Here is a 20,893-nt window from a genome sequence, read left to right as displayed (position 1 = left end):
GAAAAGATGTCAGAGTTTATCATCTGCAAATGTTTCTATCTGGTTTAGATTACAATTTATTACATAGTGAGCCGGTTTCCATAGAAATGTCACAATTTATACTAGGGAAAATATTTTATCTTCTGTCTCTATCTCTGTTTCGGTCTGGCTAAAAAACAAACTATATAAAGTTCCTGCTTGAACGACATATCCCTGTCCAATGCTGGAGCTGAACTACAGTACAAGTAGGTCTTGATGTGCGTGCCTCTGTACTGTCCAGATTTAGATGTGACAGTCCCACGGATCAGATATCGGGACAGTGTCACTAACTATTGGCCCTTCAGTGTCGCTGGTACTAGAAGCGGGCAGGGTCGAACTGGCCATCTTGTACTTCTGATTAGGGATGGCCATCGCCCATCGATGATTCGTAATCATCGATGGTTTATGACCGATGTTGAATGTTTTTTCCATTGATGGGGGAGAACCAGATGGTCTATCGATGGAAGATCATAACCAAATAGTTTCTTTTTTTTCAAGGTGAAGGGACACTGATCATAGCTCCGCCCCTGACACCCATGAAGCCACGCCCCCTTGTTCAGTCAGTAATAGAATAAGGATGACCATCGTTTGGTGAAGCCATCGATGGTCATCCATTGCATAGTTGATTACCATCGATGGCCACTTTATAATTTGCCATAGATTGTAACCATCCCTACTTCTGATGGGCCTGACCCCCCTCCCCCCCTAAGGCCTGGAATCTAAGCTCCGCCTCCCAGCATTCAACTGTCATGCTGAGAAGGGCCATTCCACGAGGCCACTCCCATGACTAATGACATGTTGGGATGATGTTTCCAGCTGCTCTTTTCCTACGGGCTGTCCGCATACAGGCAACATAGGCCTATCCTCCCTAAGGGCCTATTTCAAAGATTGTTGGTGAGTACATGTAAGCACACCAACATCGACGCAACATCGGTCGCACCATCTGTCTTCTCTAGCTAATTCCCTCTGATCCAACTAAACATGGCCTCTGAAGCAGTGGATTTGAGTTTGGGAACTCAGACACACCTATGACACTCCCATACGCCCATGAAACAGACCCTTTTTGCGATCACTTTAGGTCACCTCCCAGTCTCAACCCTGATCTGCCCAGGGATCGCAAACCCCTTCTCAAGTGTTAGCGACACTAGGACACTTGGGTGCACGCGTGGGCAGTAAGGTATTTCTAGACTTTTCGCACATGCGCAGTAGAAAAGCATTGCTCAATTGTGCAGATATCGGCACTGCATCCATGTCTGGATCAGGCACTAAATGTGCCTTCTTTCTATGTAGAGATGAGCGCTTCGGTGTTTGGGAAAACCGAACGCACTCGAACTTAGGGGTTCCCGAGTCTAACCGAATCCCAGTTCGGAATCACTTTGGGGTTCTCGCATTCTTGAACTTGGACTAAAAACCGGGATCTCGTGTGTTTTGGATTGCGTTTACGGCCCTCTCTCGTGATTTCAGGTGCTGTGAGGTGGTCAGAATTGGCTGGAAATTAAAGTCATTGATGTTAATAATTCTATAGGCGCAAACACAAATCCGAGGGGCCTATTCATCAAACGATAAATGGCCTGGTAACAATGCGGAAACACTAGTTTCCGCATCTTTAAGTTACCGGGCCATTCATCATTAGGGGTCCTATCGGGCACCCCCCCCCCCCCCGGTATTCAGCAGAGTTTGCTGCCGAGAACAAGCGCCATCTTCAGACAGCGCTTGTTCTCGGATGCCCGCTCCTTCCTCTGAGAAGGAGTCCAGGGATGCGAAGAGGGATCCCTCTGCCACCTAATCACCAGCTCCCCGGCAGCTGTGCGCATGCGTGACCCAAGGTCACGCATGCGTTGCCGGGACGACGGGGAGCAGGTAAGTAACGCAGCTACTTCTGTAGCTGCGGTGCTTTCCACGGGGACAACTGCATCGGAGCAATGATGAATTGCTCCGGTGTCAGGCTCCTCCCGCTGCGAGTTGGATACTAAAGTATACCTCGCAGCGAGTTCTAAACTTCATCATCGGAGGCCATACGGCCTTCGATGATGAATAGGCCCCCAAGTAACATGATTTTGGCTGTTTTCATCATCATTTAAAGAAATCCTAAACCAAAACTGAATCCAAACCAAAACACTTGAGGGTTGTTTTGGCAAAACCAAAACACGGGGGGTCCACGCCCATCTCTACTTCGACAACTCTAATACTTGATTTAAATAACTCCGTCCAGCGGAAATAAATCTCGCCCTGGTAAAATTAGCCTAATGGCTGAGTTTCTCAATTTTGAAAATGAAGAGTAAATCTTCAACTTTCCAAATGTCCCTTGAATACAATAAATATGTTTCCATTAATGTCCTCGGAACTACCCAATATAGAGGCAGTGATAAATCATTAATACAGATCTCTGCAGCTGTGATCTGAGTCTAATTGTCTCATTAATTTGTGCCTCGGGACATCAAAGCAGAGACTCGGAATGTCTGCACGGAACGTGTATGTAGCCGTTATATGGCTTGTGGTTACCAGTTATTTATACGGCGTGGTCACAACCTGCACAACCTGGTGTCACACACTTGTGCGCGCCCCTCGTCTCCCAGCCTGTTGATGATGTCATAGTCTTCTAGGTTACAGGCCAACAGACATTCTTCTAATTTTTTTAAAGAGCTCATTAAACCTTTAAGTTCAGTACAAAGTTGTTTTAGTGATTAATCAGGAGCTGCTTCTGTGAAAATAATTTCCTTGGCATTATAGGTCAGTGGAGTTAAGTGAAGCACAGTGACTCACTAGGTATTTACAAAAGGCAAATAATGTTTGTCATCGGTGTTTAATAGCAATGTAGCCCGAAGCCAAAATTACGGGCACTTAATTAACTTCAGACACGGCGTACCAGATAACGTCAGTATGATTGTCACGGAGCGTGTACAGGGTGGTGCAGTACAAGAGGACCAGAAAGTCTGTAAACACACCAGGGCAGTAGGTGACTTTCCCCATCTGATTTCTCCTGGTAACCATTTTCCTTCCTTTAATAACACACATACAAATGTATAGTAATGTATGTACAAGAAAAGTACTCATATATACACAATCACAAGCACATACTAGCAGTTATTTTAAGATATATTGGGCATTACAGTTTACTCATCGTCTAGAAAACCAGAGTAGGCAGAATTATTGTTTTGGGGGGTTGAACCTTTATCCACATATACTGACTATTAATGTACTGGGAACCAGTGACATAAGAGGCAATAGAGCACATCATTCACCAGGTACTGAGAATATAGTCTATGAAATCACTAGGAGCTAGTGACATCACTGGGAATGCAGTCTAACCATTCACTATGAAACAGTGACATCACTGAGAATGCAACTCATCCATGCACTAGGAACCAGTGACATCACTGTGATTGCAGCCTATCCATCAACTAGGAGTCAGTGACATCACTGAGAATACAGCCTATCCATTCACTAGGAACCAGTGACATCACAGAGAATGCAGCCTGTCCGTTCACTAGGAACCAGTGACATCACTGACAAAGCAGCCTATCAATTCACTAGGAATCGATGACATCACTAAGAATTAAGAATGTAACCTATCCATTCACTAGCAGCTAGTGACATCACTAAGAATGTAGCCTATCCATTCACTAGGAAACCGTGACATCACTTGATTTTTAAAGGATGAATAAAATACTGTGTGATAGTGAATTTATTAAAAAATTAAATAAATTAATACTTTTCTTACAGAATAACTGTGATGTGTATCTGCTCTGTATAGGCCTGCCAGTCATCTTATCTAGAGAGGTGGAGTCCGTGCTTGTTGGCGCTGCCATCCTCGGAGCTTGTGCGTCTGGTGATTTCACATCCATTCAGGTATGTTCATCCCCGGGACCTTGAATTCAAAACTTACTGTACATGTATGTGTCTCGAAACAAGTGGCAATGGAATTATTGGGATGAGCAGGGTTATATTGTCCTAGTAGTAGTTGGTAGATCCCAGTGACTGGTGGCAAGGCTGACGGGGCGGAGGTACAGGGAAGAGTGGAAGCTGCTTACACAATTGAGCAGTGCTGGAGGTCCTTGTCAGTTCTAGTTGCTAATTCCTAATCTGTGGTTTCCTGCTGCTTCCATTCCCCTCCTGACATCATGTCACTGCTCTTGTCACATGCGGCCCTCTCCTCATTACATCACTCATCCTCTTATATACTCTGTGCTGCTGTGGACCCTGTTCCTTCAACTATAGAACTCTGCTCGATTCAGAGCTGCTCGATAGATGCTGACGCTAACACCCAGCGTATGCAAATTCGGCTAAGTGATGGCATGGCAGGCGAACGCACGTCAAGGCATAAGCACCCACTATGTCTTGGCATGCGATTGCTTTGCGTGTGTAGACGCCCACCAGCCTGTCTTAACACGCCCACTTGCGCACATCATCTCCAGGAAGTGTATGCAACCATCGGTACATCGGGTACGCAGCGCTTGAGGTTGACTATACCCTACCGCAAGCACTGCGAGCACTTCAGTGTGAAATTCAACCAGGTGACGTGTACTATGACGCTGCCTGTTAATTATGCACGCCTCTGAAACGTCGTTAAGATGCTCAGGCACGCCTGCGTTCCCACCTCCACTCCCCCGTTTATAATGGCCAGCCCCTATTACCACCCACAAACCCACAAACGGTTTCTCCTGTCACTCACTCTGCTGGGCTGTCTATGCGCAGCGAGCAACCACTTCCCAATCTTTCGCACTGGTTCGCGCACGTGCACTTCTATGTACACTCAGAATGCGCACATCGGCCAGCTACGAGCGAATGCTTCTTAGGGTCCGGGTCTGGATCAGGTCCTCAGTGTGTGGCTTCCTGCAGCCCCCGTTCCCCTCCTCACATCATGTCACTGCCATGTTACATACAGTCCTGTCCTCACTAACACATCACCCTTTTCCTGTTATACTCTGTGCTGCTGGTGCACCCTACTCCTCCAACTATATAACCCTGTAATCGCAGGAGTAGATAGGTCATTATTATTACTTTTTTTGTATATATTCTTCTGTGTTTTGAAAAAACACCACATCTGTTTAGTTACAGGTATGGGATACATACACATTAGGGTCACCACCATTTTATTTTCAGATGTCCGGACAGAGGGTGCGGCCGCTACTGGCACAGGGGTTTGTATATAGGGTCTGTGGGTAAGGGGTGTTTACTCCCAAAAGAAGTGGAGGATAGACTTGGTATAGTTAGAGGTCATTTGCACTCATCATGTGCACTGAAAAGTACATGCCCACATCCGCCATTGCGTGTTTAGTGGCTATAACATCATTCTACATGGCTGAAACTGTTTCAATGCAATATACAGCAATGGTCTTATAATCATTTAATGTAAAGTGTTTTATCATTCATTTTAAAGGTAATAAACCATATAGGTCTTACTCTGGAGGTTATCAGTATATACAGACGTGTCCACATACATCTAACCTCCTTGCGTGTTAAACAGCCATTCTAGTTGCGCCATGCACTGCAGCTGTATCTGCATGCAAAACGCTATGTTACAGTGTCACAGCCGCTGACACTGTAACGGAGCATTTTGCATGCAGATACAGCCGCAGTCGCACGCAGAATACAGGCATGCCGCATAGCATTTTAATCAGAAGAAGCGAATAAGAGGCATTTTAAGGGGAAAAGTCGCACAAAAAGTCGTTCTGTGCTACCGAGTCACACGGCGCTCATGCATTATGTGTAACGCGACTTGTTAGCACATGGAGGATAGATGTATGTGGACACATCTGTATGGGGGTCTCCCCCAGGGGTGATAGCTGTATTGGAGTCTCCCTTGTCCCCATCCATCGCCTATGAGCCCACCATAATTACTCACCGCTCACCGGAACTCATCTTCTGGCTGAGCCGCTGTGATGATCTTCCAGACTGGGTGAGATGAATACAGATACGTACAACTTCCCGCCTCCTCTACAAATTACACAGGTCCTGCTAGTTGGTCCTCCAGAAGTTCTCCTCTTCCCGTGCCCTTGTCGCAAGAGCGTATTGAGTCTCATCTCGGACAGCGGGGGCTAGTGGTATTTGTAGTTTTACTTGGTAATTGCGCAGTGCAGCTATCAAAGTTGCGAAGAAAAGGGCTACGTTACATTTACGATCCCGGACATTAATGTCCAAGATTCGGTCACCTTGGCACTCCGGACGGTCCGGAGTAAAACCGGACAGGTGGTAATCTTAATACAAATTGTCAATGTTCTTACTATCGACAGTCATTATGTCAACACCATGATATAGACGGTACAAAGATGGCACTGTTGTAATGTTATTGAAAGTATTGTAACAGTGTCAGCAATATAGCTTTAAACGTTATCAGAAGCAGGGATGGGGAACCTCAGGCCCGGGGGCCGTATAAGGCCCCCGGGATCATTTGGTCTGGCCCTCTGAGCCTTTTTCTGCTAACCTCATCTGGTATCAGGGTGCATAGAATAGCACCCAGCAGCCAGAATCTATGCAGCACAGTTGGTGTAATGGTTAGCATTACTGTCTCACAGCACTGAGGTCGTGGGTTCGGTTCCCACTACGGCCCTAACTGTGTGGAGTTTGTACATTCTCCCTGTGCTTGCGTGGGTTTCCTCCGGGTGCTCCGGTTTCCTCCCACACCAAAAATATACTGGTAGGTTAATTAGGTCCCAACAAAATTACTCCTAGTGCGTATGTGTGTGTGAGCATGTGGTAGGGAATATAGAGTGTAAGCTCCACTGGGGTAGGGACTGATGTGAATGGACAAATATTCTCTGTAAAGTGCTGCAGAATATGGGCCTGATTCTGACCCGCTCGCGAGCGCTGAGCGCTCGCAAGCAGGTCGATGGTGCCCAAGTGCACATGCGCACAACGGAGGCGGCTCCGTCGTGCGCATGCGCGAGCCCCGTTATGGGTCTCGCACCAAAGGGTGCATGCTGTCGATGTTGATTGACAGCATGCCCCCTTTGGTGGGCATGCCAGGGTCGTGGCCCATGGGAACGCCTACCGTCTGGGGCCGGCCCCACTGACATGACTGGGCTTGCGGCAGCGAGACCCTACCGCAGGGTCTCGTCGCAAGCCCGATGGCTTGACCATCGCGACCATCATTTTGCTCGCTATAGCTGTGGGTGGTCACCCACAGCTATGCGAGCGGCCAGGAGGCCGCTCCAAAAAGGAGCAGGGACGGCCCTGATTCAAAGCGAGCACTCTGTCAGAGCGTCCGGCTCTGAATCAGGGCCTATGTGTGCGCTATATAAATAACTAGTAATAAATAAATGCAGCAGTGCCGTCTGGAACGTCCTCAGGATGCTACGGGGATTGCTATAATCACCTGAAATTGTTGCCCCGCCCCCACGTCACACGGAGGGGGCGTGGCCTGCATCTGACCCGCAAATAATGTTATATATATCAAAATGGCCCTCGGCAGAATAAAAGATTCCCCACCCCTGTCATAAAGCATCATGTTTTTAAATTTTAATGCCGACACTGTTACAATGCTTTCAATAACATTACAAGTGTCAGCTTTGTCTTGTCGATATCATGCTGCCGACATATTGACTGTCTACATTCTTGTATTGACATGTTAAATGTCATCATTCTGGTGTCAACATGTTGACATTTAAACCATGTTGACATTTTGAATATCAGCATATTGGTTGTTGGCTTACTGTAAGTCCATGTTGACATTCGGAACCTGTCGATATTTTTACTGACAACTTTCTGACTGTCGACAAACAGAACCAGATCCCTTGCAGAATATGTTAGTGCTATATAAATTAAGGATGATATTACAGTTGTGCTACCCAGTTGATCTATTTATATTACTTATTAATAAAAACAATAATTCGCAATAACTGCATTCGATTTGCAAATTGTGTACTTTCTTTTCTTACATATAACCTATTTTGTTTAAAAAAAGCATTTGTGGTTGGTGTGTACTGTGTTTTGCGTAGTAAAAACAATGTGTGTTCTGATCTCCTTGATGCTTAGTGCAAACATCTGGTTCTGGATGGATTATGTGGTTGTGACGCTCGCTCCGGGAATACTGTCTACATCCCTCCTTGTGTTTCTTTAATGCTTTGTTTATGTTTGGCTTATATGTGACATTTGAGGTTACTCTTTGCATGTTTGTTCCCTTTGTGCTGGTTGGTATAAAACCAGAGCAGTTTTGTGGTGCGCAGTAATGTCTGGGATGACTTTATGTAAGAGCGACCATCATGGGTCGGGTACGTTTGGCCGTTAGTGCATAGTAAACATGAGATTAGTTCAATGGATGGCTGTTTAATAAAAAATGGTGCGCAGATAATTATGTAAAATACAAAAATAAGGTTTACGGGACCCATAGCTCCCAATTAGATGCTTTCACGGTGTGTTTGAGTAAGGTCTGAGAAGCTTATTGGAATCTTTTCAGATTCACATCCAAACCTTAGTGCAGAACACCAGGGTTTTGTACTGCAGCACCTCGATGGCTCAGCACACGGAATGGGTATGAAATACCGCCGGCCGCACGGCCGGCGGTTCGATTCCCGTCAGCGGCAGCCCGACAGGAACAGAGTGCGACGCAGCGGAAGCCCGACAGCACTGGAAATCCCGATCGTGGATAGGTAAGTATCCACTAACCTAACCCTAACCCTCCTTAGGGGTGCCTAACCCTAACTTCCCCCCCAAGTACCTAACCCTAATCCCCCCTCTAAGTGCCTAACCCTAACCACCCCCTTTCCCGCTACCTAAACCTAAGTCCCCTGGGGGTGCCTAACCCTAATCCTCCCTCCCCCTAGCCTAACCCTCCCGGGGGGGTGCCTAACCCTAAGTTCCCCCCGGAAGCCCTAAACCTACCCCCCCCCCCCCCCGCGCGGCTGTCCACTCACGGCGCCCGGCATCACTACGATCGTGATGCCGGGCACCGGTCTCCCGGCGTCGGGGAAATGCGGGCGTCTACATCTAGACGCCCGGCATTTCACCCTTGGTATATAGGCGGTATATAGGCAGTCGGCTTCCCGATTGCTTCCCCAGCACACATCCTCTTACATATCCACTATGCGTTCCTGGGTGCCGTCTCTGCAAACTGAAGTAGGCATTTTATTGAACTAAACATGCTATGGGGTATCTCACCCTCGCCCCTGGTTTATAGACCCACATTGTAAAATTACTCCCATCCCCATTGGCAATAGACCCCCCCCAATGGTCAAAGGGTCTCATTCAGACCCGCTCGCAAGAGCTATTTGCTCACAAGCGGATCGATGGTTGTGCATTGCGCACGCGCAAGCCACGTAGCGAGTGAGAATTTCCGGGGCTCACAACAAACGGGGCGGCTGTCGATGTTGATCGACAGCTCGCCCCGTTTTGTAGGCGGGGTGGCTGGACAAACGGAGGCGTTCCTGAAGGAAAGCCTGCCATTTGTGGGCAGCCCTACTGACATCACCAGTGATGTCAGTAGTGAGCTTCCGGCTCTATTAGAGCAGGAAGCTCACTGGGGCTTGCGGCAGACGAGATCCTACCACAAGGGTTTCGTCGCAAGCCCGATGATCGCGACCATCACCTGGCCGCTCTCAAAAGCTGTGGGTGGTCACCCACAGCTTAGCGAGCGGCCAGGAGGCTGGCTTTAAAAAAGAAAAAGCGGCCGCCCTCATTCAGAGCGAGCGGCCGCCCTCATTCAGAGCGAGTGCTCACTTTGTGCGAGCGGCTCTGAATGAAGGCCATAGATCCCATTAACATTACCCATTATGCCTTTTTGCTGATTGGTAAATTGTCCTGGACTGCAGCCCCCACTGAGAATAATGTTCTGCGATACCTACAGTAGCTGCACGCAGGAAGCATCTGATATCTCCTGCTTTTAGTAAATTGCAGGGATTAGGAAAGTGTGCCATAATCATGTGGAAACAATGTCCTAATATCCATAAATAGCTCCCATTGAATATGGATAATACTCTGATATATTTGGAACATTCCATCGTTACCCAAATAAACTATCCCATTTATTGTGTATGTTTTTCCACTCTGCTATGAATTAAATAAATGCTTCCAAATACTCATATTCACAAACTAAGAAGGGATGGGGTTTGTTGGTAGTGTTTCCCCATTGGTGGCGGGATTTGGATGAATCAGTGAAGGGCTCATTTTGTCACGATTGTGAATTTTTTAATATTAAAGTCCCAAACCTCAAAGGCGGGTCTATTCAACATGATTAAAGTGCATTTCCATATGGAGTATCCCCTTAAAGTTTGCGCGCCTGTACTAAAGTGGGAGCAGACGTCTGTAGAATCTCGTCCCCAAACACACCTTAAATGGAACGTGCATTCCTCTAATGAAGTGAATAAATACAATATTCATGAATCACTCAAAAATGAGAGCTCTTATAGCAAATGATCCCATCATGATCCCAAAATAAAACTTTGGGGATTTATTGACAACAGAATGAACAATTTTTGAGAGGTTTTTTTTTTTTTTTAAATATGTCTTTTTGAGAAAATCTAAATTTTGATTTTAAACATCTTTACAAATGGATAATATTGTCACCTGCGCAAATCAGTTAGTTTGTTCTACCTTTAGTGTGAATAACATCTGAATGCTGCCCATAGCGGACTGAAAATAAAGTTTTCCCACTTTATAAAAGATAATTTAAACGAAATATAGCACAGTCCTGGCGCATATAGTAATTAGTATAGGATTTCTATTTGTGAATCATAAAAGTTGCTCAATGTATATTAAACACATGTTTATTTAAAATAAAAATAAAAAATGTTTTGACACATATAAAATGAATCAAAACATGCAATGCTTCAAATGTAACAGTTCAGATGCTGTCATGCTATAATATTGCACTGTCCCAATATTGCACTGGTATTATTATTGCACTGTCCCAATGTCCTAATTAAAGTGTAATTAGAGTTGCTATAGCAGCAAAATAAGTTCCTTTCAGGTTTACAAAACAATCAATCCAAAGTTCCGGTCTCTGGACAGAGGGCCTGATTCAGACTCGCGAGCGAGCGCATAGCGCTCGCAAGCGGGTCGATGGCCGGGTAGTGCGCATGAGCGGCGTGCGCGAGCCCCGTAGCGAGTGAAATTTCACTCGCTGCGGGGCTCACTACAAGACGGGGCGGCTGTCGATTGTGATTGACAGCTCTCCCCGTTTTGTAGGAGTGCAGGGGGGGTGGCTGGACAAACGGAGGCGTTCCTGAAGGAACGCCAGCCATTTGTGGGGCGGCCCTATTGACATCACCAGTGGTGTCAGTAGTGAACTTCCTGCTCTATTAGAGAAGGAAGTTCACTGGGACTTGCGGTGGACGAGACCCTACCACAAGGGTCTCGTCGCAAGCCCGATGGTCGCGATAATCGCGACCATCGCCAGGTTGCCCACTAAAGCTGTGGGTGGTCACCCACAGTTGTGCGAGCGGCCTGGAGGCCGGACCCAAAAAAAAACCTCCCCGTCCTGATTCAGAGCGAGCGCTCGCAAATTGCGAGCGCTTCTGAATCAGGGCCAGAGTGTGAAAGATAATGCAGATAATAGCGCTGTGTTGTTCAGATGTTCAGAGCTTACCAGTAAGTCTGGCCGGGTGAAGTTCGTTCCTCTTCCCACCTCTCGGCGGTCCGGATATGTGGGAGCCGCGCCTTCTTTGGAGCTCGAAGGGTATTGTAGTCATACTTAATAGCAGATGGCCGAGTCCTTCTCTTCGATATGCGGCCCGGCACTATCTCTCCGTTTCATACGTGGCTCCGCCTTCCGTCTCTCAGCGGCTCACTTCCAGGATGCGGACGATTGGGCTTCACTCCTTTGCTATTCCAACGCATTTCCCCCGTCCTGTGGGCTTCGTCAGGGCTGTGATTCTTGTTGCAGTGAGCTCCATTTATCAGGAGCTTAATTGGATATTTCCTCTTAGGTGATTCATATCATACCTCCCTTTCATGCACCTGAAAAGTACTATCAGATTGATTGAGCAGCTGCCATTTTTTGGTTTGTGATTCATATCATAAAAGGGCTGCTTTTCACTTATAAAAAATAGACTAAGGGACAAATAAATTAGCCCTTAATCACAGTAGCATTGTTAATAATTCTCTAATAAACCAGTTATGATCTGTATATGAAAATGTACGTGTATAAAATGGGTGGTTTAAACATGCTCCAGCCATGTTCATTTTTATATCCCCCATCATGAAAATTTGGATTAATAATCGTATGTTACGGAATCTAGTATACTCTTAATAGAGTAATTGAGTTTATTGCGTGTTACAGTTTGGACTGTGGAGTTGGAGATAGAGTCATTCCATATCTCAGCCAGCTCTTAAGGCCCCCATGCACGGTGCGATATAGCAGCTGATCCGACGGATTGGTACGATATCGCTGCTATATTTTACCGTGTGAACATGATATCGGCCAGTGCGCGCTCCCGTAGGGTCGTATATCGCACCTCCAGATCTTACTGCATGTTCACTTGATCTGGGGATGCGATGTACAATCCCATGCTGCGTTATGTGGGTGGAGGAGGGGGGTGCCGGCATATCGGTAACACTCCTTGTGTGGGGCCCGCCCAATATGTTGGCCATCGGATCCCAAGTCGCATAGCAAGGTGCATTACGCACCGTGTATGGGGGCCTATAGGGAAGAGTCAGTCTTTTTTTTTTTTTTTAATCCAAGATAAAAATGCAAAACTGCTGTATTTGAATACAACAGTTTCAGATCAGCCATCTTGTATTCAAAACGAGGCTGGCTCTTCCCTGAGAGCTGGCTGAGATAAGGAAAGGAGACAAAAGCAGTGACTGAGTAGCCTATGTCCTGGGTGTGAGTGGTTTGGGTATACTTGCCAACTCTCCTGAATTTGGCGGGACTATCCCGAATTTGGAGAGATTCTCCCACCCTCCCTATAGAGTTGGTTAGTCTACTTGTGCCACTCCCCTCCTGAAGTGGGCATTCGAGATGTTGGATGACGCGTTTCGCATTGAATCGCGTCATCTTAGCCCCGCTGTAGAATGCCATTAATTGCAGCTTTGTATCAGAGGGGCAGGGCAACAATGACAAAAATGCGGCACCATGCCCCCGCCCATCGGAGATGGTCTGCCCCATCCTCTTCAAAGCCTTGCCACAACTCTACTGTCTTCTTACTTGTTCCTGATGACAGCCATCGTCCTCAAAGCCCTGCCACACTCTGCAGTCTTCTTACTTGTTCCCGATGACAGCCAGCATCCTCAAAGCCCTGCCACCACTCTGCTGCCTTCTTACTTGTTCCCGATGACAGCCATCATCCTCAAAGCTCTGCCACCACTCTGCTGTCTTCTTACTTGTTCCCGATGACAACCATCATCCTCAAAGCCCTGCCACCACTCTGCTGCCTTCTTACTTGTTCCCGATGACAACCATCGTCCTCAAAGCCCTGCCACCACTCTGCTGCCTTCTTACTTGTTCCCGATGACAACCATCGTCTTCAAAGCCCTTCCATCACTCTGCTGTATTCTTACTTGTTCCCAATGATGGCCATTGTCCTCAAAGCCCTGCCACCACTCTGTGCCTTCTTACTTTTTCCCAATGATGGCCATTGTCCTCAAAGCCCTGCCACCACTCTGCTGTCTTCTTACTTGTTCCCGGTGACAGCCATCGTCCTCAAAGCCCTTCCACCACTCTGCTGTCTTCTTACTTGTTCCCGATGACAGCCATCGTCCTCAAAGCCGTGCCACCACTCTGCTGTCTTCTTACTTGTTCCCGATGACAGTCATCATCTTCAAAGCCCTGCCACCACTCTGCTGTCTTCTTACTTGTTCCCGATGACAGTCATCGTCTTCAAAGCCCTGCCACCACTCTGCTGCCTTCTGGTTCGAAAGGTGTCCTCCAGATCTTCTTTCTTGAAAGGTGTTCTTTCTCAGCTCGCAGCATCTAATATAAGATCCATGTAATCAGCTCCCCCTGGCTTTTTCTGATTGGACGCACAAAGGCAAACTGCGATTGTCTTGCTGATGGCACCAAGGTCAGAAGTAGATGCCGTGATTAATGGAGCTTGAATCCTTTCAGATTCAAGCTTGCAGACGCCAGACTTGGGCTCACCAGAGCCAGGATCGGGCACTAAAGCAGCCACAGCCGTGACCCAATTTAGAATCTCCCAGTTTTGGAAGGTATGAATAACTATCCATTGCAATTAGGCTTTTACGCAAGATATATATTAATGGTGGGTTTTCCACAACTAAATGCTTTAATCTGTTTTCCATGTGTTCTTTGTAAAACCTCAATGAGAGTGCAAAGATCTGAATTCAGCCATAATGTGCTTCTTTCTGTGTTTATGCCAAATAATTGCTTGTTCACCTGTTTAATTCCCCTGTAACATTGTCCTCAGGACGACACACAGCGAGTAGTCAGTAAACCAAAGGTTAAAGGCAGCAGTAGATATTGTTAGCAGCAGTCTGGACGACCTCTCATTACCCCTCTCCAGTGGCTGCGTACAGCTACTGAGGGGAGGCAGTCTGGCTCAGCACTGAATCTGCTTTTATCAGCTGTAATTACAGTATGTGTGTGTGCACTATTTACACACTTATTACCGTAGCAAATCACATGTTTAGAATCTGGAGCTAATTCTGAGTGGGGAGCAAAGTAAAAACAAGCAAGTAACTGTGCACCTGGGCAAAACCATGTTGCCCTGCAGGTGGGGGAGATGTAAAATGTGCAGAGAGATTTAAGGTGCGTATCCACTAATAGACATACAGACGAGAGCACGATTACGACATTGCAATCGTGTTGTCGTTTGTATGTCTAGTGATGTGCCCAGACTGAACGTTCACTCGTTCAGTCCAGGTACATCCATCATCCCCGTACATGCTGAACCTGACGGGATCGTCAGATTGACCAGCATGTACGGGCGATGATAGATGGCAAAAACGACCAGCGGGCACGTGCATCGCTGGTCGTTTTTGTAATTTACATGCCCGATTTGCGGGCGATTGCACGATAACGACGTCATTATCGTGCAATCGCCTGTCAAAATCGTCTAGTGAATATCCGGCTTAAGATTTGGGACAGACATGTCCTAGCTCAATCTAAACTGCAGTGTAAAAATAAAGCTGTCCAGCATTTGTCAGCTACATGCAAAAGCAGCCAGTATTTACCCTGCATGCAAAATAATAAATGTATGTGCACCCCTTGCAGTGCAATATGGTTTGTTCCAGGCGCAATGCTACTTGCTCGTTTTGATCCCAAGAGCTGGCCATCGGTGGGGTGTCCATCAATGGGTCCATCAGTGATTACCATCGATGGCACAGAAACCATCTATGGTAATCCATCGATGGTTTGCACCCCTCAATGGCCACCGCTGCTGGGGGCACTGCGGGCCATGTGCCAATCAAAAACAGGGGCGGAGCTTAGTGAATGCTAAGGGTGAGCCTTACCGTGCGCCAGGGCTAAGCTTCATCCCGTCAAAGAGAAAGAAACAACTATTGGCTCCCACTCATCCATCGATGGTGTAGAACCATTGACTCTCTGCTGTCGATGGCAAAACCATCGCCAGTTAACCATCGATGATTGCTAACTATCGATGGTCAATGGCTATCCCTAAATCACACTCTCAATGCCCAAGCAAATGTGCAGCCCTGTGCACTATTTCCAGCAGCTGTAGAACTAGAAGTCTCAGTATTCCTCGGTATCCCTTGCCACTCAGCAACAGACAACAGTGAAACATCTTTCCCAGTTGGCTTTTGGATGCTTTGATACAAAGTATCGGTAAAATAAAAGAAAGCAACAATTTCAGATAAAAAGAGGCTTTCCAATATATTAATGTTGACTTAGGAGCCACCGACAAGCACTGTAAAAATAGAAACCCATTATAGAAAAAAGGTTTTTTTGTTGTTATTTTTAAATAAACCACAGTACATTTAGAGAGGAACATCTCCATTTAAATCTGTAGGCTCTTTCAGTTGAAGAGGACTTTGCTGTGTCAGTACAATAAATGACTTGCACCATATTTGAACCCTCTATTCCTTGGACTGACTCAGGGGGAAGTTTGCTATAACTCTGGCCCTGATTCAGAGCCGCTCGTAAGCGGCCACTCGTTCGTTCTGACCGATGTTCGCACATCTGCGCATGCGTACGGATTTTAATACGCATGCGCGAACCAGTCAGTGCGGCCGAAAATCGTTTGTTCGCTATATAGCGAATGCCTGCTATTTTGAGTGACAGAAGGAGGCGTATGTGGGTGGTAACAGGGGAAGGTGCTTGAAAACGGGGGTGTGGAATTCGAACGCAGGCGTGCTTAAAGGTCAAAACGGGCGTTTTAAGGGAGTGCATAATTAATACAGCAGCGTCATTGACCACGTCACTTGGTTTTTTTTTACTCAGAACTGCTCGCAAAATAGCGGTTGAAAAAACCAGCCACAAGAATAGCGAGCAGTTCATATGCTGTTCGATGTACTCGATTAAACTAATAAATAGCGGACATGACGTATGGTGGGAGCATCAACGGGGCGTATTTTTCAAAATTACAACAACAAGTTTTGCTCGCTCGTTCAGACTTAGAGGCGTGAACAGACCACAATTAGCTAGCGGTTCATTTGAATAGCCACCCCTTGTTTTAGAACGAACGACCGCTAATAGCGAGCGGCTCTGAATGAGTGCCTCTGTCCGGTTTGTGTTTCCTATGTGACTGACTGCTGTAATACATTACGAGGGATCGGATCTAAATGTACCTGGTCTTGGACAAGAGAGAACAAAACGTTGCTCCCCTACAATAATAACCTAAGATTTAATGATTCAGTCCTTTAAGCGAGGTTATTAAATGACTAAATAATGACAGGACTCGCCCAGAACCTGCACGTCGCCTCAGGATACGTTTCTTATTACACAGATGTCTTCCAAACTTAATTTCATATAATTACTGCGATAACAGAACACAGTGTGATGTACCCTTAGATTGGGAACACATCCATTAACCCGTAATAGTTACAAATTAACACGATTATATAGAAAGGATTCGCCATAGGACCGCATGAGTTCGGCTGAATGAGGCTTTTGGCTTTAATTGTTGGTTTGGCTCATTGGCAAATCAGTTTCTGGCTTTTCTCTGTGCTTTTCACCAAAGGTCTCTATAGCTACTAGCTAGGTATTTATTTCCATTGCCTTGGTAAACGACACAGCTTAGCTGTACTCCATTCATTGAATAAAATGTACCCAGTGAGCAGATGTATGGCGTAACCAAGGGCATGCAAATTTCCACAATTCTGACTAGATGATATATAGGCTTTGGTGAAAAACAGAGAGGGGAGTAAGAAAAAAAAAACAATATATGTTTGCAGTTTGTAGAAGGGCATATACAATCCAATACACTAATGTTGATATTAAGGGGTAAATTTACTAAAGTGAGAGTTTTTAGAAGTGAGTTTTAAAATTGATGTTGCCCATAGCAACCAATCAGATTCTAGCTATTATCTTCTAGAAGGTGCTAGTTAAATGTTAGGTAGAATCTGATTGGTTGCTATGGGCAACATCACTTTTAAAACTCACTTCTAAAAACTCTCACTTTAGTAAATTTACCCCTAAGTAGCTTATTTTTAAAACCATTAATGTAGAATCTCAAAGTGACCTGAGAAAGATAGTACTATATACTATTATTTTTTATTTAGTTCCTCTTGTCCCCTCAGTTATGTTCACTCCGTTACACACACACCTGAGTTGGTGGATCTGTTCTTCTTGCCTCATGAACTGTTTGCACTTTATCCAGATAAGCATTTGATTTTTAATATTTTTTTAATCCTATTTATTGTTCGGTGGTGTTATGAATTGAATGTTTTAATGCATAGTGACTATAATTGTTTAAAAAGAAATTGCTCATCCTTAAGTTATTGTGTTCTACACTGAGGCCCGTATTCAATATGTTTCGCACCCGCGATACTTTTTTGCCTGGTGGAGTTTCCGCCTACATCGCGTGTTTTGGGTGCGGAAACTTTTTGCGCGCGTCCCTGCGATTCCCCATGTTCATTATGAAAGTACACGAAAACGGCACCCGTCGATACTTGAACAGGCGGAAGGTCCTCTCAAAAATGGGGTAATCAGCCTGGCACCCGCCAAAAGATGCACTGACATGGGGGATCACTATGGATACCCCCGAATTGGCCTGCTGAATGTATTTGGTTTTTTTAAATGGCATTTTGCGTATTTGCATAAGTGGTGAAGAATAGCATTTTGTTTTATTTTCTGGAGAAAATAACTAGTCCCTGCAAATTTTGGGTACCTGAAAATGGGGGGTAGCATATTTTAAAGTTGCTCATTTAAAAATACTTTAAAAAATCCACCTGACGCAAACACCTGCAATAAAAAAAACACCTGAGGCATACTTGGGGACCCCCTGGAGTCTATTTTGCTAGTTTTAAACTTTGTCCCCCAACTTTTTTTTTTTTTTACCCGTTCTTAAATAATTTTTAAGATTTTTTTGACGCAGTTTACCTTTGGGAGACTGTATTAAGGCTGCACGGGCGTTCCCGCAACGTTGCACCCCGAAATCCCAATTCTGCACTTTTCTCCACCTCCCATACATAAGCGAAACTTTTTCCCCTATTACATTGCATTGACTCTTCCGCTTAGGCGGAAAGTCTTTCAAATTTAATACGGCGATACTTTTCCGCATGGCGGAATTTCAGGCCCGTATTCACTCCAAATTGAATACGGGCCTGAATATTGCACATTATGTGTATATATAAATAAATAAATATATATATATATATATATATATATATATATATATATATATATATATTTTAAGTGACTGCCCGGGACAGTTGCTACTATTTTCGAAAATAAATAGTTTATATATTGTTACCTTAAATTATTGTGTTTCGCACTTATTTATTGCTATTTCACCTGGTATTGCACTTTTCCACACACGTATGTTGTTTGCACATTTCCTTGTTTCGTTTTTTAAAATCACGCTGCAACCAGTTACACTGATCACACTTTAATCTCGTAGCATATCACCATTGCTGTAATCCGATTGGTATAGCTGACACCCATATTACTGGGGAGTGCGGTTGTGAATTAGAATTAGCTGTGACAAAAGTTATTTATTTACTTATGGTTTTTGTATTGACTTACTTGGTGCATATATATTTTATTTTTTTTGCTCTCTCTCTCCTCTCTCTCTCTCTCCTCTCTCTCTCTCCTCTCTCTCTCTCCTCTCTCTCTCTCCTCTCTCTCTCTCTCTCTCTCTCCCTCTCTTTCTCTCTCTCTCTCCTCTCTCTCTCTCTCTCTCTCCCTCCTCTCTCTCTCGTTGCCTGTCTATTGGACCTTGCACCTGTTGAGGGTTTGAAACTATATTTTGAACAAGACTGCAATGGATTGAAATGACTGTGGGACCTTTTTATTATATTTTCGGGGGATACCAGCAAATATTAGGTATCGCCAAATGTACCATGGAGGGACCACAGCAGATATCCCTATGGGGGCTGCAAAGCTGTCTGATTTACGGAGTTTGGCCCCTGCAGCTAACGCCATCTGAATATGGTGTTATCCAATTGTAGCCTATGAGCTACACTCAGCATAAATGACTAGGAGAGGGTTCCCCAGAAGACCGCTCATGCGCTGGAGTCCCGAAAGAGAAGTGATGAGACCGCCGATGCCGTTACTTCACAGGAACGGGCTCATGTGCCTTTTAGTAGATTTGGGTGTTAAAAATTGTCTTATTGATGCAAATGATTGATAAATGATGAATAGAAATGTTCTCACTGCTGCGAATAATTGATAAATATGCCCCTGTGTGTTGTTAGTGTATACACACACAATGGCATCCCTACCTCTGGTGACACCCAGTGCGGGTAGGGACGGGCAGCCTTGAAGTGCAAAAAAAAGGGGACAGGCCTCGTGGGAATGGGGTGGGGCCTCACGGCTCCAAACCCCCGTTTTTTGGCACTCCAGGGGGTACCGGAGGTGCGGACGGCCCCCGGGGACAGGTCTGTTTCAGTGGCGGCACCCTCACCGTGTCAGGAGCTGAGTGCTGCATGTAATGCTACAGCGCAGCACTTGGCTTCTGTCTCTCTCTCTCTCTCTATATAGATATATATATATATAGATATATATATATAGATATGTGTTTATGTTATATAACTTAATTTTCATGTTCACTGTAATCTCTCCCAATGAAAATACTAGGTTTGCTCACAAAGAGTATGGAGTAACGAGGCAATAACCCGTTCTGTTACACCGACATTACACAATGCCTCTTTTTAGTTTGCAGTCGGAGTTTGGTCCAAGTTGTCTGAATAAGTTCATAGGTGACTACAATGTTATCTGTTAGTGTTTCATTACTTTATTTTATCCTTGAATCATGTTATACTGCTTTTTTGTTTGCATAAAGCCAAATCCTCCTCTCCTGCACCCCTCACATACCGTGCAGAAGTGTATGGAACTTTTATTGCCTTGTGTGAATCTAATGAGATGTAAAAAAAACATACCAGATATTCTATAGAACCGGGTAAAATGACCCAACCAGCCCCTAGAGATCAGGGGCTCCGGTGCTGTCAGTAGTTATGTACTCACCAGATTTATAGTCATTACTTTGACATGAACTTCTGTTTTTGTTAAGCTGTTAAGTAAAGACTTTGAAGAGCCCATAGGGCTGTGGCGAGTCCAGGTGCTAGATGGGAGCGTGTCCACATCCGCTCAGAGTGGGGTATTCCTCCGAAGTTCATGGTTTGCCCAAGCCCCCCCAGACAAGTCCGAGTACTTAGCACCCCCCTCCCAGCGCCCCTTCACTAGCCACTATGAAACGTGCTGTACTCGAAAAAGTTTATAAAGCTCATTTACTTCTGCTTGCAAACAGTGGAGCTTTTTCCCTTTGTTTTCTCTATCTGTCGGCAGTAAACGCGTTTTACTCATCAGGGTCTCACATATGCTCCACTATTCATATATATCTCTGTGTATTAGTATTATTAAATA

At 45.4% G+C, this 20,893-nt stretch overlaps 1 protein-coding gene across 1 annotated transcript in view; it reads left to right on the top strand.

Moving 5' to 3' along the window:
- Positions 1–20,893, top strand: part of FGGY (FGGY carbohydrate kinase domain containing) — a 260,103-nt gene that overhangs the window by 199,080 nt on the left and 40,130 nt on the right. The window contains exon 15 of the mRNA XM_088447828.1: positions 3,773–3,867. Coding sequence (XP_088303954.1) covers positions 3,773–3,867 — 95 coding nt within the window. The remainder of the gene's footprint in view (positions 1–3,772; positions 3,868–20,893) is intronic.

This window comes from Taudactylus pleione, unplaced genomic scaffold (genome assembly GCF_031769625.1).
Source record: "Taudactylus pleione unplaced genomic scaffold, aTauple2 ptg000442l, whole genome shotgun sequence".
NCBI classification, from domain to species: Eukaryota; Metazoa; Chordata; class Amphibia; order Anura; family Myobatrachidae; genus Taudactylus; species Taudactylus pleione.
Note: the sequence above shows the minus strand (reverse complement) of the source record. Positions and strands in the feature narration are given on the sequence as shown.